We start from the raw sequence: 26,747 nt of genomic DNA, 5'->3' as shown, positions 1-26,747 counted from the left end.
ACTAGAAAATTCTCTACGTATAATTTTTCTCTAGTTTAATAGAGAAAAATATGCTATCATTATTTTGCATTGATGGTACAGTGTGTGAAATACCTAATTTCAGGAGTTATAACTAAAGAATTTGGGATCTCCCCTCTCACCTGCAGTGAAGAAGGTTAAGGATCTCAACCATAAAATGTGGTTAGTAATCTTGTAAAATGATGAAAACGTAACATTTTTCAAGTGAAGGAAGAGATCAGAGGTATAAAAAATGTTTTTTCTTCTGTAAACACTAATACTTTTTAGGATAAAACACCAGAAAAGAAATTCAAATCCAGTGTGCTAGGAAAATTAACTCCTTTTTCCTGCAACATTAAATTCTTAGTGTTTTTATCACTTTTCACAGGTCTGAAATGTCAAGATTGTGAAATTGCCTTTAGGAAATAACGTCAGAGTTCTGTAACAATTAATACATAGGATATACTCAGCATTTCATGGAAACAGAGGTAAGTGTTCCAAATACACATCTATAGGTCATCCTATAATTCTTGATAGTTTACAACATTAAATAATGTTGAAAATAAGACTTCTGTCTTAGAACCCACTCTAATGTAAAGCTGCCTCCTGGATTCCTAGACTTCACATACCAAGTGAGGATGTGGATCTTTCAAGGTTAAAAGTTAGACAGAAGCATCTGCCCAACCTCAGCCGCTTCCCACGTTCCAACACCCCCCCAAAGCTGCTTCCTAACTTCTAACCCCTTCCTTGGGAGGGGACTCAAGGCTGTGATCACTTGATCAATTTTTTAATTATTGGCATTACTTCTGAAAGTTATCAATGTACAACTTACCTACATCTCAAAGGGAATTTTTCTGTCTTATTCCTTGCAAGTAACATGCAGGTAAAAAAATAAATAAATAAATAAAACACTGTTAAAAAGGGAGATTTGCCAAGAATTTGTAGGGAAATAATTTTTTTTTAAATCTAATCAAAGGATTTATCTGTCCATTTCTCAACAACAAAAAAAAAAATCACAGAACTATAAAAATCTGGCCAGAGTTCCAATGGCAAATGTGCATCAAACTGGTCCAGTTTTCACCCTGCATCCGTGGTGCTGTCACCTCTATCTCACTCTGTAAGTGTCCTGCTGAGCACAGCACGGGGAAGACCACTAGGAAGGTGCTTCCAGGTTGTTCAGAGACACTGTACGGTTCTATCACACACTCAGGGGATAGAAGGACAGAAGGACTACTGCGGCTCAATGCTCACTGTGCTTCCTTACAGGAACTAAACAACAAAAGGCAGCGACTGAAATAAAATCACTTTTTGAAATTTCACGATCACCAATTTGCAACAAAGCTGAGGAGTAACACTTGGGTTAGCAAATATGTGAAGTTGTCACTTTGGCACATAATCACAGATGGAAACTCCTGGGTTTTCATGTACTCTGCTACTGCACAATGAACACTATGAAATGAAAAGTGACTGACTTGTGAGGTCACAAGGAAAAGACGCTCCGAGACTTCAGCCTGCAATGAGCCCCCACGCTAATCAGCTGTAGGGAGCAGTAAAAGCGATGGTCACTAACAGCATGAGGGCGTCTATCGGGCATTTGGAGATGCGTCTTCCCCACCTAACAAAGGCACACGACACATGCTGAAATGGACAGTTAGTTCAGGTACGACACCCTGCATGTGTCCCCTTCCTAGTGTTATATGAAATGATGATTAAGCTCAAATCAGTTCTCCCAAATGAACCTGAACACATGGGAATACAGCCTAAATTCTCTATTTTTGGCAAATGACAGAACCAAAGAAGGAAACATAATGCTGGTGTCCACGATGGAGCGGCTGACTCGAGCTGTCAAGGGTACTAGCTTCATGTACTCCTTGACCACAGTGGAATGTGTACACAATGACGGACACGTCACCTCTCAGGCAGGCTCACGGATTAGTGGTCATTCCTCTTCTTATCCTTTTTTACTTTTTTCTTTCCCAAATTCTTAGATGACTCCTCCTGGAAGAGAAACCAATCACTGCAGCCCCTCCACAGCCATGTACAGGCAGGACCTCAGCACATCACACAGGAAGTCTTACTGTGAGGTAACACACACTTTCAGATGCATGAGTACCAGGCCTGAACACACTCTGACATATAAACCTATGTACTATTTCATCTCTCTCCATTCTCCCAAGTAATGCAATAAAGCCTAAATAAATATATGTGAATATATGTAAAACATAAGCAAAAACAAACTCAAAATATAAAGAACACACATACAGACATGTCAGGGAAGCACAGACACGCTAACACCAGCAGAATGTCAGCACCTCACAGGCTGCCCCAGAACATCCTCTCACTGTGACAAGCTCTGGGCCTCAGCTTGCTTCCTCTAACATGAACTCTACCGCTCCATAAAATCACATTATCCCATCACTCGACTCAGGCCTAGGTATCTGGCTTTCTAGCTCACACCCACAGTTTCACCCATTCTTAGTTCTCTCTGTGTGGTGTTGCATGGCAGCGCACGCGTCAGTGCTACTCACAGGGGAGGGCGTGAAGTTCTTCTCCACCAGTATGTTTCTGGCACAGTTGTTGATGTGTTTGAACCGATCAGGTCCCAACAGGATCCCGCCGTACCAGCGGGACACCACCACCAGGACGTTCTTCACGTTCAGAATCTGTTATTTTCAGAAGCATAATTAGACATACAAATAGTTTTAACAAGGATGAAATAACCAATGTATAAAAGAGTAACTTTGTCAAGTGCCTGCCTTTAAAGTGCAGCCGGCCAGCACTCAGGCCTAATGCCCACACAAGAGAAAGTGCCTCAGCCTTAAGAGAAAGGTCTGCTTAGGAAGTCAAGTTCATACACAGGACTAGAAGAAACCATAGTCACTACCTGAGGGGAGTTAAAATTAATGGACAGTCAATGACCACCAGACAGAAGAAACTTCAGCAGGATGAAGGAAAAAAAAAAAAAAAAAAAAAAAAAGGACAAGATAAACAATTTAAAACAGAGCTGAAAAAACCTAAGGCTGAAAACAGTTGAATAAAGGAACTCTAATACATGCAAACAAAATTTAGAAGCTACTATATCTGTAAAAATTGAACAAGATTCCTGAAAAAAAAAAAAGCAGAAATGGGGGGGCTGGGGGAGGTCTTGAAAGTTAAATACAGGCGCTAGAGAGATAGCTCAGTCACTAAGACCACTGGCTGCCCCTTCCAGACTCCCAGCGCCCACAGGGCACCTCAGCCAGCTCTAAATCCAATTCAATGGGATCTAGTTAGTGCCCTCTTGTGGCCTCTGTGGTACTGCATGCACATGGTGCACCAGCATAACACAGGCAGAACAACCACAGACATAAGTGATTGTTTTAAAGGAGAGGGAAATTATTTCTAATAAGGAATAGTGCTTAAGAAAAGTAAATGCAAGGCTATTAAAAATACATAAGCTTTGGAAGACAGTCAAGAAAATGCTCATAGAGACGAGCAATTTAATTTTTAACAATGAAACATCATGACTCTAGCCCATTTTTCATCATCCAACAAACAGAGAATTCCACAAGACAGAAGAGGAAAACAAAACAGAACAGGGGAAGCTACTGCCAGGAAACAAAGAGCAGTTTCCCAGAGTAGTGAATACACAGCATTTGCTATAAACTGTCTGTGCTCTGACCCAGAGCCAGCGGGGACGGCGTCTTACATCACTCAGATCCTTTCGTTCTAAGTGGAGCTCTAGCTTGTTGGGGGATATTATGGGCTGTAAGCACGAAGCTCAGTTTCTCTCTCCACTTACTTCCATGAGATGAAGAAGACGGCCCCCAGCAGCTGTTTCTCCGTCATCCTCAAAGTCCTGCAAGAAGGTCTGTTTGTCCTCACAGTATATTCTAGAAACACATATAAAGAGTTATACATTGAACCATCAAAAATAACAAAATATATGTCATATAACACATGTTAGTTCTCGCCGGGGGATGGTGGCACAAGCCTTTAACGCCAGCACTTAGGAGGCAGAGGCAGGATCCACCTGAGTTTGAGGCCACCTTGGTCTACAGAGTGTGATCCAGGATAGCCAGGGTTAAGAAGAGAAACCCTGTCTCAAAAAACCAAAATAAACAAACAAATAAAAATGTATGTTAGTCTTCGATATTTATGTCAATTTGACCATCTCCAAAATTAGCATATTTGTCTTAAAAATCCTTCTTGAATTCTGTCTGGGGTATTCCTGTGGCTGGCTAGCCACAATATGCTCATCTTCATAAGGGGACACTAGGACCCAGAGGTCTCTCCTTTTCATGAGAAGAGGAATTTACAGGTGCAATTCCCTTCAGTTACCTGAAAGCTGTGAGGTACTAAGGAGAGCCATGCAGTGAGAATGTACTGTACCACGGAACCAAACAGCAGAGACTGCAAAGTGAAACGTAAGAAAGAAGTAGCACACTAAAGTCTCCAAGAGCCTAAGACACAGTGAGAAAACACAGTGCACTAGAGGAGATGAAGGCCAACGTGTGCGGATGAGCTGTATTCTTCCTTTCACTTAACGCAGCTACCAAGTTTCCAATACACTGCTGGGCACGACGGCATGTGGCCGTGATGCCAACACTTGGAAAGTGGAGGCTCAACTAGTGCGATGCCCAACAAAGCAGTTTGGAGGCCGGGCTAGGCTACACGAGACCCTATCCACAACCAACCAAACAAGCGAACAGGAATAATTACATTTCAATCCACATATTGTTCAGGAGGGCATACACTCATACACATAAATAATTTTTTTAAAGATATGGACCTACTAACAGGGAAAATTCCCTTACACAAACTGAGTATCTTGAATTTGAATTTTGGCTAATCTAGAGTTTATAAACATTCAATTGAATTTTAAATTTACACCAAGTCCCTATATCTATACTGTTTTATTTTAGGTCTACACTACATTTTTTTAAGATTTTATTTATTTATTATTATGTTTACAGTGCTCTGCCTGAATGTACACCTGTAGGCCGGAGGACAGCATCAGATCACATTATAGATGGTTGTGAGTCACCCTGTGGCTGCTGGGAATTGAACTCAGGACCTCTGGAAGAGCAGGCAGTGCTCTTAACCACTGTGCCATCTCTCCAGCCCCCGTACACTACATTTTTAAGTCTTATTGTTATGTATATTTTAAAATGTTTTTATGCTCTATTTACAATTCAGCAAACATTTGTACACAAACCCGAAGGCATACTGTAAAAACACTCTTAACTCATTACTAATGGGAGTATAAAATGGTATATACAGTATAAAAAGGTTTAAAAAACAGCCTTTGGGAAAAATCAAATATGTATCAAGTTAATACTTTTTCATAGTTCTACTATAAAATATTTCCTTCCTTTTAATTCTATCTGCACTTCATTATTTTTTAAGGTGAGGAGCTGTAAATGCTTTCTGCATGCACATGAAGACTTACATGTGAACCCCAGCCCCCGTGGGTGAGTGTGAACCCCAGCCCCCGTGCGTGAGTGTAGCAGTGTGTGCCTATAAGCCAGAACTGAGAGGTAGACCAGGAGGCAATGAGGACATACTGCTCAGTCAGGGCAGACAAATAGTGAGCTCGGCCCCAGGTTCTGACAGAGTCCATGCCTCAAACAGTAAGGCAGAGAGCAATCCAGAGCAGCACCCAGCACTGACCTCTGGCCTCCACATAGGAAAGCACACCCACACAGACACATGTGCATGTGCACATACAAGGTGAAGCAACTGAATCTACACAGCAGAAATAATCTAACTCATGTTTAAAAGATGCAGCAAAAATTTTAAAAACTACAATGAAAAAGAAATGGTTAAATAAATTATGGTGTGGAACGTCAAGCAAATATTATGAGACATTGAAACAGTTTTTAATCAAGTAAATGTAGGAAATTATCTTTATTAAATTAAAAATTATGGTACAAGTTAAAGTATGTGAAAAGAGTAAACTTCTCACAGAAAAGACAGCATGTGCCAAAATACTACTAGTAAATGTATTTACTAGAAAATGTATTTAGTATTCCCCCAGCTATGTTTTCAAATATTTCACATGTCTACTATCATAATAAAAAAGCAGTTATATTTAAAAATCATACATAATTTCCCAACCACTGTTTGTAAATTACATATTCTAAAAACTGGCAGTCACTCACCTATAGGCATAGATATTGTGGGTGGCACTGGCTATTTTCTTATTCTCATACAACTTGCCAAGAACCAGTTTCACCTTTAAAAACAGCAATAATATAAATAAACAAATATGCCTTTTATTTTCTCTGCAAATGTTAGAGGCGTAGAATTAAAGTGATTTGACATAAATTTTATAGTAAAAAAAAGTCACTTAAATAACCTTATCAAGCCTTGAAATGACCTAAAAGAGCAGTGTAAGCACTTGCCTAGATGGGTGAGGTTCTGGGTCTGATTCCCAGAAGTCCAAAGAAAAAGAGGGTGGGGGTTAAAGCAGAAGCAGAGCCCAAAGGAAGGAGATTAACCCCTGAATTGGTCAACAATGGCCCTTGTTATTTAACTGGATAAGTAGAATTTGAACCACTTTGTACATCAACACAAATTAATTTCTGCTAGATCACAGAGATGAAGACAGATCCTGCTGCAAAGATTTTAAGAGTGACAAGAACACGCGCGAAAGATTTTGAAGAATGGGCTGCCATTTACATCCTTTGGTAGTAAAAAGGTCAGCTAACACCGGGACCAGAGGGAGACAGACTCCATGCGCAAGACTGGGCTCAGTACGTCTGTGCACACACCCTCACTCAGCACGCAACAGTGGCATGGACCTAGCCTCAACATTCAGTACAAGCAATTCTTCTCTTAAAGATAAGTCACTGAAGAGTAAGCTCTAACCCTGGGGCTGCAGCTCAGTGGTAGGATCCTGTCTAGCATGCACATAACCTAGTTTAATCCTCAACAAAAAGCAAAGTGTAAGTACAATTCTGGAAGCAGAAACAGGCAAATCCCTCATGCATATAGGAATTTGGGAGACAGGAAACAAATAAAGATGTTTATCTTATGTGAAATTTTAAAAGTGAGATGGAAGGTAAAGCTGTGAAGCCATCTGTCAGGACTGCACTGGTGGAACAGGGTCAAGGTGAGTAAGACAGGATCACATACCTGCTCAGGACAGGCTACAGGAGCCACATGTGCCTGAAAAGTGCTCCTTCGGTCTGTAATAGGAACGCCATGATCAACTGGAGGCAGTTCTTCCACTTCTATAAAGTTAAAGAATTAATTTAGCTTTTAAAAAAAAGAAAATCAATCAGGAATAAAGGAAAAAAATTGGTATAAAATAAAGTTGTATGGCAAATCTAAGCAAACAGCATGAATAATTGCCTCCCAAAATTAAATATTAAGTAAAATGTTCAGATAGGCATTGTATATAGGAGAAAGATAAATGATCTCCACATGCCACTGCCACTGAGTGAAAGTGCTAGGAAGCCAGGAATCGCATCTTGGACTGTTGTAGCAGGTTAAGTTAGCACAGTATCTACTTTTCAGAGTAAAAGGCTACTCAGACCAATGGCTGGCAGGTGTTTACACAACTTGTTTCTCCACGCGGGCCAACCTCTGGAGTGGGAAATCTCTGACTTCATATTGATGTCTATAACATAATGTCTTTTAATAAAACTGCTCCTATTTTACATAATGGAATTAATCACAATAATACTATATCCAGTCTGTATTCCAGAGCAATGATTTCCAGCTATTCTACCTTTTCAACGAGCTTAAAAAAATCACTGAGCCAGGCAGTGGTAGCACACACCTTTAACCCAGCACTCAGCAGGCAGAGGTAGGCAGATCTCTTGAATTGAGGCCAACCTGGTCTACAGAGTGAATTCCAGGACAGCCAGGGCTGTTTTGAAAAACCAAAAAGAGAAAGAAAAAAACAAATAAGCCCTTCCAGGCTTCCTTCACAAGTGTGTTTGCTGAGTCTGGGCCTCCCAAAGAGCAACATCAGCACCCTGCTGTCATCAAGAGAAACTAGTTAGTAACACAGTACCTGGCACCTTCTCTGCTTTGTTGACTTCCGCTTTCTTAACTTGATGTCCTGGCTGACGTTTTACACTGCGGTTATTTTCAGATTCAGTCTTTTTCTTTTCTGGTTTTTTCTTTACATCTGGAACTATGTGAACATGAGACATCATGACCGATCCATGAAGCAAGTAAGATATAATGTCCACAAAAATTACTAGAATCCTAGCCCATGGGAGGCAGGCAGAGGCAGGCAGGCCTTAGTAAGCCCTGGGCCAGCCTAGTCTATTATGACATACTGGGCTACACAGTGAGACCCTGTTTCTTTCTTCTTTGGGTTTTTTCTGTTTGAGATGGGGTCTCTCTGTATATCCTTGGCTGTCCTGGACTCACTTTGTAGACCAGGCTGACCTTAAACTCACAGTGATCCACTTGCCTCTACCTCCTGAGTGCTGGGATTAAAGGTGTGTGCCACCACACACAGCTGAGACCCTGTTTCAAAAAAATTTTTTTTATTAAGACCTTGATAAGATCTACTGATGGGCACTAAAATTGTGGGTAAGAGTGTAAGAAAAAGCAGGAAGAGACGGAGCAGTAGCTCAGTGGCAAGACACCTGTAGCACGGGCAAGTCCCTGGTTCCATCCCCAGGACTGAAAGAAGAAAAGGGAGCACCTTAGTACACTGAAGAACATTTCCCCACACCTGCAGTCCCAGTTACCTGGAACTAGCATATTGTGTGAGTTTGGAGGTTTAATACAAACCTGGGTGCTGTGCCACAGAGCAAGACCCTATTATTTACACACAGAGAGAGAGAGAGAGAGAGAGAGAGAGAGAGACAGACAGACAGACAGACAGACAGACACACACACACACACACACACACACACACACACACAGACCCCTTAAGTTTCCCCCACACAAAAGGAAAATCAGTAACTGTCATTCTACCTGAACAAACACTATTACATGAAGGCATGTTTTAGGTGGGATCAACAGTTACAGCCACTGACTTTGTCCTCCATCACAATGAGGAGTGTCAGCCCAGTTAATGGAAAAAGGCTGACCTCCCTGAGGAGCACATTTTCCCAGCAGACTACCTTTGGACCTAAACTGCAACATTAAATTACACGGTGTTGGCATATGTACCCTTGCAAAGCCCTGACCTTGCCCTCCTCACACCTGTGAAAGCAGATTCCCCAGAGTACATCTCTCTACACATGCAAGCACATACACATCCCTCACTGGTCTCGCCAGCATACTGACTTCGTGTGGAGGCAACATGCAGATACCACTTTAACCAAAGGATCAAGGTACACATTAACAATTAGGAGACAATCTGACCTCAAGAACTTTTGACTGTGGTCCTATGTACTATAAAGCAATTAGAAAGCTAACTGAAGTCATGCACTTCTTAGCGCGGTTTACTATAAAGTATACAATACTTCTATGTATTCTTACCTAAAATGCCTCACTCTAATCACAGCAAAGCACTGGACAAGACCAAACAGTAGCCTCCCACAAAATAACCAGTCGGCAATTTTTCAAGAGTGTCAAGTTTATTACATCAACATCATTATCATCATTATTACTGGCTTTTGATTTTTTCAGACAGGGTTTCTCTGTGTAGCCTTGGTTATCCTGGACTCACTATGAAGACCAGGCTGGTCTTGAACTCACAGAGATATGCCTGCCTCTGCCTACGGAGTGCTGGGATTACAGGTGTATACCACCACACCCAGCTTTTCAACAAGGTTTTTGTTTGTTGTCTTTACTTTTTTTAATTCACTTTATAGCCTGGTCTTAACCCCTCCCCCTCCCCTGTTCCTCAGAAAAAGGGATGCCACACCAGCTCATCAAGTGGCATCAGGACTGAGCCTGTCCTCTTCCTCTATGGCCCGGCAAGGCAGTCACACCAAGAGGAAGTAATCAAAAAGCAGGCAACAGAGTCCATGTCAGGGACAGCTCCCGCTCCCCTTACTAGAGGACACAAGAAGCCTGAGCTGGCCATCAGGCTCCATTTTCTTTTTTTTTATTAATTTATTCTTGTTACATCTCAATGTTTATCTCATCCCTTGTATCCTCCCATTCTTCTCTCCCTCCCATTTTCCCATTATTCCCCTCCCCTATGACTGTGACTGAGGGGGATTACCTCCCCCTGTATATGCTCATAGGGTATCAAGTCTCTTCTTGGTAGCCTGGTGTCCTTCCTCTGAGTGCCACCAGGTCTCCCCCTCCAGGGGACATGGTCAAATGTGAGGCACCAGAGTACGTGAGAAAGTCATTTCCCACTCTCCACTCAACTGTGGAGAATGTTCTGACCATTGGCTAGATCTGGGTAGGGGTTTAAAGTTTACCGCCTGTATTGTCCTTGGCTGGTGCCTTAGTTTGCAGGCTCCATTTCTTACTTTAAAAAAAAATTAGAGTAATAATATAAACATATATGTAAAACATAAAAAATTTAAAATTAGAATATAACATAATGGGTCAGACTTTTCATATATTCCTATACATGTATATATATGCATATGTGTATATAAATATACGTATATACACACACAATACATATATATAGTTTTTGGGGTTTTTTGGCTTTTTTTTAAGATTTATTTATTTATTATTTATATAGTATTCTATACTGCATGTGAGCCAGCAGGCCAGAAGAGGGCACCAGATCTCATAGATGGTTATGAGCTACCATGCGGTTGCTGGGAATTGAACTCATGACGTTTGGAAGAACAGCCAGTGATCTTAACCTCTGAGCCATCTCTCCAGCCCTAGCCTTTGTTTGTAGGTTGTTTGTTTATATAGTCTGGGGATCAAACTCAGGGCCTTGTGATGCCAGGCACAGATGCTACCACTAGGCCACATCCCAAAAACAATTTTAAAGAAAAGACCCAAGCCAAATTTCTAAAACAAAGCTTTAAAGTAAATTTCAACACAAAACAGTAACTTCAAGCCAGGTATGGTGGCACACGCCTTCAATCCCAGCACTCAGGAGGCAGAGAGGCAGGTGGATCTCTGTGAGTTCAAGGCCAGTTTGGTCTACAAAGAGAGTTCCAGAATAGTTAGGGCTGTAACTTCAGAATCTGAAGGGCCAAAGTTATGGAGGGGAGGGGGTATGCCACTGCTGAGATGAATTCAATTTTCCTGAATGACTTCAGATGTTTTGGAGTCAGAGAACATTTTAAAATTCTACAGATATTAGTGTCTTTATACCACCCTCTCTTTGACTTTTAATAATAAAAACACTTGGTTTTATAGAAAAATAGTAAAAGTTATCTGAGAACACACATGCTGCTATCAACTTATATGTACAAAATAACTGCTTCTCTGTAAATAACCATCTTTTAAAATTTCTATAAGCTACAGGACTCTTTTATAATTCTTTCCTCAAAAACTGAAAATAATTTTACCAGTGGTGACAACAAAAAGCAATTTAATCATAACACAAGGCTAAATGATAAATGGAGTTCCTTAACTCTAAAATGGCCTTTGTGCTGAGTGACAAGCACAGCAGAGTGAGGCAAGGGAGAGCGAAGCCCTCATGCTGCCGTGTGCTCAGCAATTCAGTACAGCCCCGAGAACGCTGTGATTGTTTAAGTTTCTAAGTAAAGATCTATTCCTTTACTTGGAAGGGTAAGTAATATGGCATGTGAATTACATCTCAAATTAAAAGTCTATTTTAAAGTTAAACTCTATATTCTAATATTAATTAAAATACTTCTGGATTCTCTTCTGATGAATACTAGATTTGTTTAAGACTAATATTTAAGACTAATATTTAATTTATATGTGCAGTTCATGGGGAGTTCTACAAAGTTCATAAAACTTTAATGACATTCAAGTGTAACTTATTTTAGATTCGTCCTCCCCCCAGATTCTACCCTCCAAGAGTATAATCCACAGAAAAACCTTGAAAAAAGAAATTACTATATGAATAATTGAACTTTCAAGAGATACTTCCTTCTGTGATATACAATCCATAACCCTCACCAGGCATAGCGGTACACACCTCTAATCCCAGCACTCGGGAGGCAGAGACAAGCTCATCTACAGAGCAAGTTCTAACATAGTCAGGGCTACACAGAAAAACCCTGTCTCAAAACCAACCAAACAAACTAGCTAAAAAAGAAAGAATAGAGAAAGAAAGAAACCACAAGCCAGAATATAGATTCTCATGTGTAATTTCACTTGTACTACTGCGGTGAACTGGAAGTGCTCCAAGCTGGGGGCCACAGAGCTCGCGCAGCCTTACCTGGCTCCGGCTCCTGAGACTTCTGTATCAGAGCATCTCTTATCTTCTCCACCCAGAGGTAAAGGATACATTCACCAATGTTCTGTCTAAAGAGACGCAGGGGGAAACTCGTTAGTTCAAAAACTTATCAACTCTAATTCAAGAAATCTACTTATATTATAACCCAAGACATTATAGTAAGATCCAACTGTGCCTTTTCCAAACATATCATAGAAAAAATTTACCAATACTTATGTCTCAATAATATATATTGAGCATACTAACATTAAGGATTCCAAATGCCTCCGATATTAATACATCTTACTTAACCCTTAAATTAAGGAGAACAATTGCATCCCCAGAAGGGAGAGAAATGTGTAAGTCTGAGCCGCACGGTGAGACAGGTGCAGAGGTGAGATAGACGGCCTGTTTCTGTCCGTGGGTGGTTTCAGGATTTGTGTATACTTGTTCTCCACTTATTGATCAATTCAATCTACTTGTTTTGCATACAAATCTTTCAACAAGGCATATACAGAATATGTTGGAACTCGGGAATTTAGTTTAAGAGATCTAAAAAGAGATGTAACTCAACAGTTTAACATCCACAATATATTTTTTTTAACAATTATTCAGTCTACTGTATACTGGTTTCAAATAACGTATGGCTGCCTCAGATAATGAAACTCATCTCAAATCACTGAGAAACAGAATCTGCTAAGAGTTATGAAGTTGTGCTCACTTCAGCAGTACATATATTAAAACTGAACAGAGAAGATTAGCATGTCCCTTGCACAAGGATAACATGCAGCCTCTTAAAGTGTTGCATATTTTTACAGATGCTGAGACCCACAGCCAAAGGTGAGGCAGAGCTCAAGGAGTCTTGTGGAAGAGTAGGGGGAAGGATAGGAGGAGGCTACAAGATCTCCACAAGAAGACCAACCGCATCAACTAACCAAGGACCACAGGGACTCACAGAGACAAAGAGCATGCATGGACTGGACCTAGGATCTCAACATATATGTAACTGATGGGCAGCTTGGTCTTCATGTGTGTCCCTAAGAGAAGCAGAGGCTGTGTGGACATGGACTCTATTGCCTGTGTTTGAATCACTTCCCCCTAGCTGGGCTGCCTTGTCTGATCTCAGTGGAAGAGGTGCACTTAGTCCTCATGAGTCTAAATGTGGTGGGATGGGCTGGTAGGTGGGGTGAAGGGGCTCCCCTTTTCTGAGAAGAAGCTGGGGGGGCCAGAGGAAAGAGAGTGGGAGGGTCAGGCTGGGAGGAGAGGCTATATGGGGTGCATTTGGGATGTAAAGTGAATAAATTAACATATAAAAGAGATACACTACACACACATACATGCATACATAATACATACATACATAAATTTATGTACATATATATTGAATGAATGCTAATGTTTGTTCTATGTTCTTAGACTGTGCCCACAGTTTAAATATGTTTTTCAATAGTCACTAACATACATACATAAATTTATGTACATATATATTGAATGAATGCTAATGTTTGTTCTATGTTCTTAGACTGTGCACACAGTTTAAATATGTTTTTCAATAGTCACTAACTTCTTATTTTACATAAATATACCACTAATTTCCAAGACTGTTCCTGGGCACTAATTTTTTATTTGATTCTTTAATTTTGTCAAAGCCACTTTCTTAAAATAATGGAAATGGCCATGTCCTATACATATGAACTTCCTAATTACTTATTAGCTAAGGTAAATGAGGAGGCTCTTGAGAAATAAATATTTCAAAGTGCCCAGTGAATTTGTTATAGTTTTGTTATGTATGCAATGTAGAGGTTACTTTAAGAAAGCCTTAGTTAGATAAAAAAGAAAGGCTTTTAAAAATCTTTTAACATAATTCTTTGGGAACGTATACATGTATAAAATGTATACATGCAACCACCAAGACCTCTGCCCACGGATATGATAGGGACATTTTACTCATGAACTAAAAAAGCTGTTCTTTTTAACATTTATAATCAAGTGTAGAAAGAATAATTAGGTAGCATGATTTATTAGCATCATGTAAAGTTACTGAAATATAAGAATCATTGTTTGCAAGTATATTTAAAACACAGAGGTTAAAAAAGAACTACCCTTAAATTGCTGGCTTGAAAATTATTTTTAGATTGGTTTAGGATCAATATAAAATATAAAACCAAATCAATTGTTTAGTAATAACTCAGCATTTGTTCCTCATTATTTATTTATGCTCACCTTACTGCTGTGTATTTAAATAGTAAATATGTATAAATGTGTTTAAGTTGTTCATGTTAACATAAGTATATAATAATTTAAAGTAAATTGCAATAGGCTATTATTTAATATGTAGTTCCTTGGCAATCTACATGAGAGCTAAAATTATTTTTTTTAACATTAAGAAACGAATCCATGTTCTCCCTGCTATATGTAGTTTGTTTTATACATGTGTAATAAAAGTATTAAATAAAAAAAAAGAAACTAATCCATGAAAAGTCCAATGATTTGTAACAGTATCCTTAAGCAAACTAATCAATTTAAGGTGTGTATTATATTGTATAAAAGCACTAAAAGCAAGTTATATTCAGTTTATAATGATAACGCATCAATAAAATAAAGACCAAGTGTCTAATTTTTGGCAGTTGTGTTAGCTTTGACATGTGCTTAAAGAAATGCCCAGACTACATCATAGCAGCACCTTAGTGCTTTCCTTCAAAACCTCCCCTCAGAATCATCGCCATCTATACTCTCATCAGTACCCACTAAAGGAAACTTTCAAAACAAGCACTTTTCAAAGACTCTAACCCACCCACCTCATCAGTGCCTAAGTCCTGGCACTAAAAGAGTCTTCGCTGTTTTCCTTTGTAAGCTTTATTTGTAGAGAGAACAGAGTCAACTGGAAAAGTTCTTAAGACAGAATATTTGTTTTAAACAATATCCACGCTTCTCTTCTCTGGACAGAGCAAGTCCAATGTGTTAAATATACAGAGTCCCAAGGGCATTATATACACCAGCACAGCTTATCCTCAGAACTGTCCAAATGCCACTATGCTTTCCCCATTGGAGAGATAAGAAAACAAATTTAGCTTGCCCAACAGGTTTGCCAGCAATTAAGAAGGCCTGAGCTGAAATGCGGCCTGAGGCCTGAGGGCGGAAACACAAGTCAAGTGTATTTTGCTCTCCTACCAAACAGCTAACCAAAAGGGCCCTCAGTAGTCTATGAGACCCATTCGTATGGAGTCCACATGCAATACTACTAAAGGTCTCTCTGTCTTGGGTGAATCTTCAAATCTATGAGGCTTGGGATAAACGCAAGCCTTGATGACCTTGGTAGTGAGACCTGGGGCCCTGGGGCTGTGGTAGGGAGCAGGGTGACATCAGGCCCTTTCTTAGTGTTGGTCACAGTTTTATATAGAGCTCTATAGCCCACACTTATTCTACTGAATCCTTCACCTCACCACCATCTTAGTGAGATTAATACTAACTTAAACTCAACACCTACTAAATGCAAGAAATGCCAAAATGCTGACTACCCCAGTCTGCATTCAGCCCTTTGAAACTATAAAATCACCTGTTTGTAAATATAAATTCACATTTAGACTTTGATATGTGAGACAGAGTCTTACTGTATATAGCCTAAACTAGCCTGTAAGTCACTATGTAGCCCAGGCTACCTTAAACCCAACCCATCCTCTTTCTACCCCAGTTTCAGGCCTGGGCTTAGAGAATGGGGTCACCATACCTGACTTCACATTCGCCAATTGGAAATAACACCTTGGAAGATTTTCTACAGTTAGTAATTTTCCACAGCAATAGAGCAAGTCAACCTTCACTTCAAATGTCTTCTCCTCCCATGGTTTCCCATGATGAACAGATGAGAGCACTTCTACTGAGCGCCATGCGCCATGCATGCTGCTTCTGTCTTCACTAGCACTTAGCAAGACTGCTGATCGAGAATCCAGTATAAAGAGGCGCAGTGGGTGTGAGGCTTTCTGGATAAAGTAGAAATCATGCTCTACCAGACCCCAACAGTCTACCACTAAAGTATAAAAACATTTTTATTAGTAGTATTGTACTATATTTTCTCTTGAAATAAAAATTCATTTGTGTGCTTTTAACTATCCACTAGGATTTAGTGTGACTCTTATTTAAAAAAAAACCAAAAAACAAAAAAACTGGTCTTCAAACTTTCACCATTCTTTGCTGTAATGAAAGCCTTTATAGACTCAGACTCAGAAGCTGAGAGTCTTGTCTACTAAAGTCACTGCACCTTGCTTTTGCTTTATGCTCTCTGGCTCACACCAAGAACTTGCGTCATGACTAGCTGACTCACCGCAGGTCCAGAGCAACAAGGCTGATCCATGACAGATCCAGAACTGACCTGCCATAAATAACCCTTTTCTCTACATGTGACCTCTAGAGGGAGTTTTGTTTAAATGGCTCAAAGCTGGCAAACCACTACTGCATGCTTAGTAAAGCATATTACATGACATCATTTAATCCTTATGATGGTACTATCCTTATTCTATTGGGATGAAAATTAACATATGAAAGTCACATGATTCAAAAGCTAGTTCTAGAAGCCTGACAAAACAGCCTTTATATGGCCTAACTAAGCTTTAGACAGGCTACTAATATTACGCAGGTACGCATGCATCTTCCTGTGTGCATATATGTGCACACATGTGTGTGTGTGTGTGTGTGTGTGTGTGTGTGTGTGTGTTGCTCGTGATCAAAACTAGTACCTCATTCATCTTGATTTGTGTGTTTGTGTGTGCAGCTGGTGATTAAATCCAGTACCTCAAATATGTAAGGCAAGAGTGCTAGCACCAAGCTATATCCTGGACCTCCCCATTTGAATGCGTTTTATTTTGAAGCAGTCTTATTATGTAGCCCTTGTGGCCCTGAAACTCACTGTGTAGACCAGGCTGACCGTGAATGCACAATTCTCTGCCTCCCAAGTGCTAGGATAAAAAGATATATAGCTATTCATTTTTATTTTTAAATCCCAAATTCCTAACAGAAAACCAATATATAGAAAATAAAAAATGTTTCCCAAAAGATTCTTTCTTACCTGTCCACTAAGTGCCCAGTAACCATAGTTCATCTTCTTATATAATAGGCAAATATTAAATTTAGCATTCAAAATGCTGCTACATATATACAACTCAATAGTACTATATTTTAAATATAATATTAAAAACTGTATTAATATTTATATTTAATTTTTAAAATTAGTAATATTTTTCACTTATTGCCCATGACTAAGATATATAAAAATCACAAAAAGTTGTGACATAAATCTTTTAAATAACAAAACAATTCATATTGCTACTTATCACATATGAAAATACCATCATTATATTGCAATTTGGGGGGGATTTTGTTTGTTTTGTCTTTTTTGTTTTGTTTTGTTTCGAGACAAGGTTTTCTCTGTGTAGCCTTGGCTATCCTAGACTCGTTTTGTAGACCAGGCTGGCCTCCAACTCACAGAGATCCTCCTGCCTCTGCCTCCCAAGTGCTGGGATTACAGGCATACACCACCATGCCCAGCTATACTGCAATTATTGTTCAAACATTTTCACTAATCAAAACATTATGACTTCTCTGTCATCTTTAGTACAAACTGCTTAAAAATCTCTGAATGAGATAAAAGAGGCAAGTTTTGTCCTACTATTAGTTTCTCTTAGTTCACAGAACTCTGGGAATCACGTACAGGTGGGTGGGAAGCCACTGCACAAATTATAGCATCAGCATGGGCAGAAAAGTGTGATAACATAATAGAAGCCAAGGCTGGAAGAATTTTCAAGAAATAAAAAAATGGCCAAGTACAATATGAGCTGAAATGTAACCACCAGCTGTAAAATAACTTCTAAGCAAATCTGTAGTGTATATATCTTATTCTACATTAACTGGAAGACAAGCAGGTAAATAAAAGTAACTGGATTACACAAAAAAGTACGTTGAAAGAGAAATGTGGGAGCTGAGCCTCGTGGCATACCACTTTAACCCCAGCACTCGGGAGGCAGAGGCAGGTGGATCTCTGTGAGTTCGAGGCCAGCCTGGCCTAGAAATCAGATCTAGGACAGCCAGGGATACACAGAGAAACCTTGTCTCAGGAAAAAACAAAACAAAACAAAACAGAAAACAAAAACAAAATTGGAAATAGAAATGTTAGAATTGCCAGTAATGTTAAAGCAGGCATCAAAAATGTTCAACTAATTAAACAAATAATTGTATACTGAGGATAACAGATTCATTAAGTAGGGACCCAAGAAAGGCCTTTTAGGAAGGACAAGGTAATACAGATCCCATGATGACTTACCATTTCCTAATTAAATGTTTTGGGATGAAAAGAAACCTGGCCTTGATCTCTGGGGCATAACGGGAGCACTCTCGCTGTACCAAACAGGGTGGACACCTAGAGTATTCAATAGAATGCTTACTAGCTCCTGGATTCAGTGGCGCGGGGTGGGGGGGGGGGGGCGCTGATAATCCAGTATACTCTTTGGTTTAATAAGTCAATATTTTATTAATCCAAATCAGTCATATCTTCTCTTGACTAACAACTAACAAATTTCCTACATCAATTTTTGTTACTTTCTAGTCAATCTCCCCAGAGAAATAGGTTCGTCTTTCCAAGCTGAAGTCTTATCGTTGGCACCCACTACTCTAAATTCAGCTTCTAGCAGTTATTACAGTTAAGACAAAAAAGTCCTAACAGAGTCTACAACACTCTTCCTGCCTGCCCTCCCAGGTCCTTTGCCCATCATGGCAGTCTTTATCTTACCATCCACTTCATGTCACCAATACTATGTTCTGGCCTTTCACTGAAAGTGAAAGTGAAAGTGAGGTTAATTAACTCAGCTCGAAGTCAACCAAGCCAGACTTGGATGAACCTTCACCACACTGGCCAGCTTTGCTAGCTTTATCCTGACCAAAGTTACCACAGCTGCAGAGTTGCGTTCACTTTTACAGTGCTGTAAGTAGCATCTTCCCCTAACACACGGGAAAGTCCTAAATACTATGGAAAGGGATCATTTCTAGTGTCGCTAAACCATATCTATCAGCATCTAATACACTGCCTGCAATGTAGTGTTGGACAGATGGACGGATGGACGGACAGATGGACGGACAGATGAAAAACAGTTCCTCTGTAGGATTTTGGTCTTTTAGAGTAATCCATGAGAACTATCAAAGTATTAAGAAGTTAAACAAATAATTACGGTTTGAATTTTCCCATCATTATTTTCCCTCTACACAAGAACAGTATCTCTGAACTTGTCCTCAGAAGCCAAGTAAATATTGTTACATCTTCCACCTTCAAATGTTACGATGTCTTTCTGCCAAATGCACACATGAGGCTATGCAACTAACCCTGTCAGCTTGCTTACACGAATGCTGCTGTTAATGAGAGAGCTAACAGAAGGTTCAGGAAAAGTATGAGCATAGCTGTCAAGACAAGTCCAGAACAGAAACTATTAGAGTATTTGTGAAGTTTCCTGTCACTTACATATATATTTCCTCAAGGCTGTTTGATAAGTCTGCACGTTCTTGCCCTTTCAGCCAAGGAGCACTAAGATTGAATAAAACACAGTAAAGAAAATTATCCAAGAATTAGGTATATATTTCAAATATTCATCAGTGTGTTTTTGTAAATCGATAGAGAAATAAACTGGTTTTGTTGGCTTCAATTCATTCACTGTGCTCAAGAAACCAAAGCAGACTCAACACTAATCTTCCTGAATTTAATGACGTAAAGTACAGAAGTTGAGTTCATAAGGTCCCAGCAACCTGCTCAAGTTTCTAGCAGTGCCACAACATGTTCAAGAATGCAGCGTTCCAGACTCTAATGTCTGCCACAACACCAGGTAGTCTTACTTCTTCCTAGCTGCAAAAGCATGCCTAATAGGTTAGTCTCAAAAATTACTCCAACAAGTAAGCAAGTTTCCATGTGATTGTAAAAAAATACCTTTTTTATTAAAAGATATTTAAGAGCATTCTGTATTCATCATTTCCAACAGATGAGAAATAAGAACCATTTTACTAGTTTTTATTGGCATGGTCTTGAAATACATACAAAAATAACACTTGTAGATACAAATGTTCATGACCAATTTACACAACTCTGTTCCTGTGGCTTTTCTATTCTAAGCTATGAAATCAACAGTGAGGTCGGTCACTGACATCAGCAGGTCAGGACTCATTTAGATGAAGCTTGGAGTATTAAAAAGATGGTTCCTCAACAGCAATAGAGGGAGAAAGCAAGCACATCCTGAAGCCCCCTGGGTAATTTCAAGAAGGCTAGCAGCTTAAAGTTAACCCAAGAGCTGGGTTAGGAGGCTGGAAAACAAGGCAGGCTTTCTTCCCCATCTATAAAGACAGCACTGCAGCGCTCGGACCTCAGACTCTCTTATACCAAGTATATATCAGTGTGCTTTGTATCATTCTGTAAAATGCTCTACACCAATTAAAAGACACTTTGAATTTCTGTATTCATATTAAACAAAGTATTTTGTATAAACACAATGACTGCATGGAAAAACATCTTTGACCACAAAATATCTTTATAAAAATATAAAGGTAAAAACAAAGCTTACTTCAGCTGGTAAATAGGAGGCGCTGTGCCCGGGTACTCACTAGGTAACATCACCTGCAAAGAAGTGTTAAAGCAAATGTGCTTACACCGATCACGGCTGAAAAGCAACCACATATACAGAGCCAGCCAATGAACAAGGTTCTAACTTGTCTAGGCAAAAGACAAACCATTGTTTTACTACCAGATGAAAAATCCCCTCCTCCATATTTACAGTTCTAAAAAAAAAAAAAAAGGGGCTGTTAGAGATGCCGTCTGTGTTTTTTAGAAGCTAACTCTTGGCAGAGAAACTACAAAAGAATAAAATTGAAGAATGAGGTTGGGCCAGGCAGTGGTGGCACACACCTTAAATCCCAGCACTCAGGCGACAGAGGCACATAGATCTCTGTTAGTCTAAGGCCAGCCTGGTCTACAAATCAAATCTAAGACAGCCAGAGCTACATAAAGAAACCCTGTCTCAAATACCCAAAAAAGAAAAAAAGAAAAGAAAGATAAAGGTTGAGAACAGAGATTTAAAAAAAAAAAAAAAATGGACACAGGAATACTATCCCCTGACTCCAATGAATGTGAATGCTATCTTATTTTCCAAATTTTTTAAATACTTAAAATATCCTCTGAAATACCATTAAAAATAGTCTGCAAGCCAGGCAGTGGTGGCGCACGCCTTTAATCCCAGCACTCAGGAGACAGAAGGAGGTGAATCTCTGAGTTCGAGGCCAGCCTGGTCTACAAAGTGAGTCCAGGACAGTCAAAGGCTACACAGAGACACCCTGTCTCAAAAAAAACAAAACAAAACAAAAAAAGTCTGCAAAAAGCACTTATCTTTTAAAATCAATATTACAAGCTAGGAGATGCTAGCATAAACCTTTAGTCCCAGCCCTCAGGAGGCAGAGGCAAGCAGATCTCTAAGTTCAAAGCTAGCACTGCTCTACAGAGAGAATTTCATGGCACTCAAGGCTACTCAGAGAAACCCTATCTTGAAAGAAACAAACAAACAAATCAAAATTATGAAATATACTGCAAAATCCACAACTTAGCATCCTTTATATGAAAATATAGTAGCCAGGCACAAGAGCTAAGACTGAAAACCACAACTAATTTTTTTCCTTTATTGTGTTCTAAGTACAACTGAATCTTAATACAGAAACTAGTGTCTATCCTATGAATTTTCATTCATAGCTTCTCCTCCTCCTCTTAAATTTCAGCCATCTTTCCAGATCTAAACCTTCTTTTATTGGTTAGAGTAACAAAAGGAAGTCACTAAAGCTGCAAATAGAACATTAACACTTTAATAATTAGAATTACAAGAATTGCATGCCTCAACAAAAGCACGATTTGAGGATGACCTGCGATTTAAGTAACTATGTCTTTGTAATCATGACAATTATCAACAAAGGCAAAACAGGAAGCAATTCATATTGGAATAACCATAAAGAGACAAATGGCGGTCCTTATATGTTAAATACTGCTGACTGGAAAACATCTGTAGAAGAACAGAAAAAAAAAAAATACCTGCAAGCAAAGTGTCCATTTGGGTTCATCTATGTCGTCGGTGATTCTAATACAAAATATTTTGGCACATTCATCAATGACACACCACTCCTCGCCATAAATGGCTGCCATTGCTTCAATTTCCTCATTCTGAAAGTTGATTTTAAAAAGTCAACAAATAAACATACATGGGAAAAAAAACCTATTCTCACTCCTTTTTATGGCATTAGCAATTAACATAGTTAGCCTGGACAAAAATGAGTCTTAGGAGGCCAAACATTCTTAGCACGTTCTGCTGTCTGATTTCCAAACACCATTGCCATGACAACAACCAGCCATTTCCTGTGTTCTGGGCCTACACACACACACACACACACACACACACACACCCTAATATATTCTGTAACGAGATTTAACAACGCAAAGGCAAAACACATTTTACACAACAGGTCACAGACACACACACACACACACACACACACACACACACCCTAATATATTCTGTAACGAGATTTAACAACGCAAAGGCAAAACACATTTTACACAACAGGTCACACACACGCGCGCCTCTACACACACACACACACACACACACACACACACACACACCTTAATATATTCTGTAACGAGATTTAACAACGGAAAGGCAAAACACATTTTACACAACAGGTCACACACACGCGCGCGCGCCCCTCTACACACACACACACACCCTAATATATTCTGTAACGAGATTTAACAACGGAAAGTCAAAACACATTTTACACAACAGGTCATCCCCGCATCATATCACCACATTCCTGCTGGGCACTGTGTTTGTTTTGGATTTGTTTTTAATTTGGGAACAGGGCTCAGTGGCTAGTTGTTTCTTTCTGGGAATCACCTCAAAGCACTAATAACTTTATTTTAGTTTAGGGTTCAAAAGTTACGATGGCCAGGTATGGTGGCACATGCCTTTAATCCAGGGAAGAAACAAGAGAAATCTCTGCGCATCCAAGATTAGCCTGAGCTACACGGTGAGCTCCAGGATAACGGGGGCTTTGGAGAGGGACGCGGTCTCAAAAACATCAACAAAAGAACTGCGTGGACCGAAAGATGCTTGGTGCGCACTCAACTTTGGAATGCATTGTTTTCCTCATGACGCTCTAAGAAAAGCTTTAAGGGCGACCTCATGAACGACGCACAAAACTGGGGTGGACACCGGACTGCGCGGACTCTACGAGAGATCTAGCGAGATGCGTTATTACCTACAATAACGCATTTTGCAAGCCGAAGACGAGGTTTTGGAAGGACAGATGTCCAGGGTGACCCTACAGCCACAGTGCAGAGAGCTGAACCTAGGTTTCTGGCTCGCCCGGGAGCAGCTCGGTCAGGCTGCTGGTTGATTAGGCCCCGAAGTGGAAAGGATGCGGGCGACAGAGATGAGCTTACGAGGGTGGTCTGGGTCAGCAAGGCAAAGATGAGGCTGGAGGGTCTCAGGGGACCTTACCTGTCTCTGGTCGATCCCTGCATCCTCCTCCTCCTCCGGTGCCTTCACCTGCTTCTGGTCGCTCCCTACGTCCCCCTCAGCCATGATGCTCCCGGGAACAGCTGCAAAACCTCCGACTGTCCAGATCCAGAAAGAAAGGACGCAGAGCAGCAAACGCACTAAACTGTGGTGTTCCGGAACTGAAGAGCCAGTCCACCCACCACTAACATCTACTTCCGGGTCACGGCCGGTGGCGTCATGGGTCCCAGGCGGCCGGGCTTTCCGGAAGCGTTGTCGGGACCCTCTCATGCGCCTTCCCAGTGGCCAGTTGGCGACCCAGGGGAAGCTTTGCCGCCAGGCATCCTTCGGGCTCTGTCTTCTGGAAAGTCACGGGGCTGGGGTCTTCTTTACCCCTACCGAGGCCTCAGCGCCTTCGGACTGTGAGAGACGTTGACATCGGAGCGTACCAAGCCCGAACTGTCATACCTTTCTTTCAGGGCAGAATTTTCGTTTGTTTTGGCCAACAGTTTCATTTACAAAAAGGACGAGAGCTGGAGAGGGTAGATGATTTGGAAAATGCAAGGAGAATCCATGCAACCATTTTTTTTCCCGCAAACTGTGCGAATGCAAATTAGAATTATTAGTATATACGCAATCCCACTGGGCTCTCAGGGACCTAGCTGCAGTTTACGTCATCGCGGGGAGGGGGGTGCGCAGTCACCCGCAGATCTCCTTTTCCGGAGCTGAAGACCCAGTACCACCCACCACCAACATTCGCTTCCGGCCTGTGTCATCAGGGGAGTGAGGGGAGTGGTGGGGGGGGGGGGTGGGTCCCAGGCTACGGGGTTTACTGGGAGTGTTACCAGGGGCCTCTCACGTGCCTTCACAGTGCCGCGTTGGCATCCCAGGGGAGCCTTTGCCGCTAGCATCCTTCCGGCTGTCTGCTGCAGGGTCGCGGGGCCTCAATGCCTACGGGCCGTGGGAGCAATTGACAACCGAGCGTACCAAGCCTGAACTGTCAAACCCTTCTTTCAGGGCAGAGTTTTCATTTGATTTGGCTGTTTTGTTTCTTATATTTGGATAGGTGTTGGCGAACAATTTCATCTATAAAAAGAACGGGAGCTGGAGAGGGTAGATGATTTGGAAAATGCAAGGAGAATCCAGGCAACCATTTCTTAAGCAAACTGTGAATGCAAATTAGAATTATTAGTATATACGCAATCCCACTGGGCTCTCAGGGACCTAGCTGCAGTTTACGTCATCGCGGGGAGGGGGGTGCGCAGTCACCCGCAGATCTCCTTTTCCGGAGCTGAAGACCCAGTACCACCCACCACCAACATTCGCTTCCGGCCTGTGTCATCAGGGGGGTGAGGGGAGTGGTGGGGGGGGGGGGGGTCCCAGGCTACGGGGTTTACTGGGAGTGTTACCAGGGGCCTCTCACGCGCCTTTACAGTGCCGCGTTGGCATCCCAGGGGAGCCTTTGCGGCTAGCATCCTTCCGGCTGTCTGCTGCAGGGTCGCGGGGCCTCAGCGCCTTCGGACCATGGGAGACTTTGATAACGGAGCGTACCAAGCCCGAATTGTCATACCCTTCTTTCAAGGCAGAGTTTTCACTTGATTTGGCTGTTTTGTTTCGTAAATATTTTCGGAGATATTTGGATAGGTTTTGGCGAACAGTTTCATTTACAAAAAGGACGGGAGCTGGAAAGGGTTGATGATTTGGAAAATGCTAGGAGAATCCATGCAACCATTTCTAAAGCAAATTGTGGGGATACAAGTTAGAATTACTAGTATATACGCAATCCCACTGGGTTCTCAGGGACCTAGCTGCGGTTTACGTTGTTGTGGGGGTGGGGGGCGCAGCCACGCCAGCTCTCCCTTTCCGGAACTTAAGGTCCAGCACCACCCACCACCAACATTTGCTTCCGGGCCTCCTGGCCCGCGTTATTTGGGGTCCTAGGCTACGGGGTTTACTAAAAATGTTACCAGGGGCCTCTCACGCGCCTTTGCAGTGACGTGTTGGCAACGCAGGTGAAACTTATTTGCGCAAGCTGCCGCCAGGCATCCTTCAGGCTCCGTCTTCTGGAAAGTCACGGGGCTGAGGTCTTCAGCACCCCCACCGAGGCCTCAGCGCCTTCGGACCGTGGGAGACTTTGACAAGGGAGCGTACCAAGCCTGAATTGTCATACCCTTCTTTCAGGGCAGAGTTTTCATTTGATCTGGCTGTTTTGTTTCTTAAATATTTTCGGAGCTATTTGGATAGGTTTCGGCGAACAGTTTCATTTATAAAAAGAACGAGAGCTGGAGAGGGTAGATGATTTGGAAAATGCAAGGAGAATCCATGCAACCATTTCTAAAGCAAATTGGATGCAAGTTAGAAGTATTAGTACATACGCAATCCCACTGGGTTCTCAGGGACCTAGCTGCGGTTTACATCATTGTGGGGGAGGGGCGCAGCCGCGCCGGCTCTCCCTTTCCAGAACTTAAGGTCCAGCACCACCCACCACCATTTGCTTGGGGTTCTAGGCTACGGGGTTTACTGGAAGTGTTACCAGGGGCCTCTCACGCGCTTTTGCAGTGACCTGTTGACTATGCAGGTGAAACCTATTTGCGCAAGCTGCCGCCAGGCATCCTTCAGGCTCCGTCTTCTGGAAAGTCACGGGGCTGAGGTCTTTAGCACCCCCACCGAGGCCTCAGAGCCTTCGGACCATGGGAGACTTTGACAACGGAGCGTACCAAACCCGAATTGTCATACCCTTCTTTCAGGGCAGAGTTTTCACTTGATTTGGCTGTTTTGTTTCTTAAATGTTTTTGGAGATATTTGGATAGGTTTTGGCGAACAGTTTCATTTATAAAAAGAACGAGAGCTGGAGAGGGTTGATGATTTGGAAAATGCAAGGAGAATCCATGCAACCATTTCTAAAGCAAATTGTGTGGCTGGAAGTTAGAGTTACTAGTATATACGCAATCCCACTGGGTTC

General features: G+C 41.3%; 1 protein-coding gene and 1 pseudogene across 3 annotated transcripts; one reads left to right on the top strand and one right to left on the bottom strand.

The window, feature by feature from the left end:
* Nucleotides 1-357: 357 nt before the first annotated feature.
* Nucleotides 358-24,382, bottom strand: Impact (impact RWD domain protein). Of its 3 annotated transcripts, none has more exons than XM_051163752.1 (11): nucleotides 23,789-24,382; nucleotides 22,321-22,449; nucleotides 20,813-20,865; nucleotides 19,726-19,788; nucleotides 12,231-12,316; nucleotides 8,003-8,125; nucleotides 7,117-7,214; nucleotides 6,141-6,214; nucleotides 3,779-3,869; nucleotides 2,526-2,660; nucleotides 358-1,995 (listed from the first exon to the last, which is right to left on the bottom strand). In XM_051163752.1, exons 1-11 carry the CDS (start codon nucleotides 24,074-24,076, stop codon nucleotides 1,930-1,932), a joined length of 1,206 nt encoding a protein of 401 aa, XP_051019709.1. In that variant the 5' UTR covers nucleotides 24,077-24,382; the 3' UTR covers nucleotides 358-1,929. The 3 variants fall into 3 exon arrangements, 2 of the variants coding, with proteins under 2 accessions (XP_051019709.1, XP_051019710.1); XM_051163753.1 differs by having other exon boundaries at nucleotides 358-1,992; XR_007832483.1 differs by lacking the exon at nucleotides 358-1,995 and adding an exon at nucleotides 4,318-4,389 and having other exon boundaries at nucleotides 2,643-2,660.
* On the top strand, nucleotides 12,941-13,041 carry LOC127204865 (uncharacterized; annotated as a pseudogene).
* Nucleotides 24,383-26,747: the final 2,365 nt, after the last annotated feature.

Source organism: Acomys russatus, chromosome 20, assembly GCF_903995435.1.
Source record: "Acomys russatus chromosome 20, mAcoRus1.1, whole genome shotgun sequence".
NCBI lineage: Eukaryota > Metazoa > Chordata > Mammalia > Rodentia > Muridae > Acomys > Acomys russatus.
Note: the sequence above shows the minus strand (reverse complement) of the source record. Positions and strands in the feature narration are given on the sequence as shown.

What these genes read in the sequence shown, in the direction of transcription:
- Impact (XM_051163752.1), bottom strand. Translation starts at nt 24,076, where the DNA reads ATGAGAGGGTCCCGACAACGCTTCCGGAAAGCCCGGCCGCCTGGGACC. An exon ending in CAGGGATCGACCAGAGACAG is followed by an intron (nt 22,450 to 23,788) that starts GTAAGGTCCCCT and finishes ATCAACTTTCAG; the next exon opens with AATGAGGAAATTGAAGCAAT. An exon ending in AGAACTTCACGCCCTCCCCT is followed by an intron (nt 1,996 to 2,525) that starts GTGAGTAGCACT and finishes TTTCTCTTCCAG; the next exon opens with GAGGAGTCATCTAAGAATTT.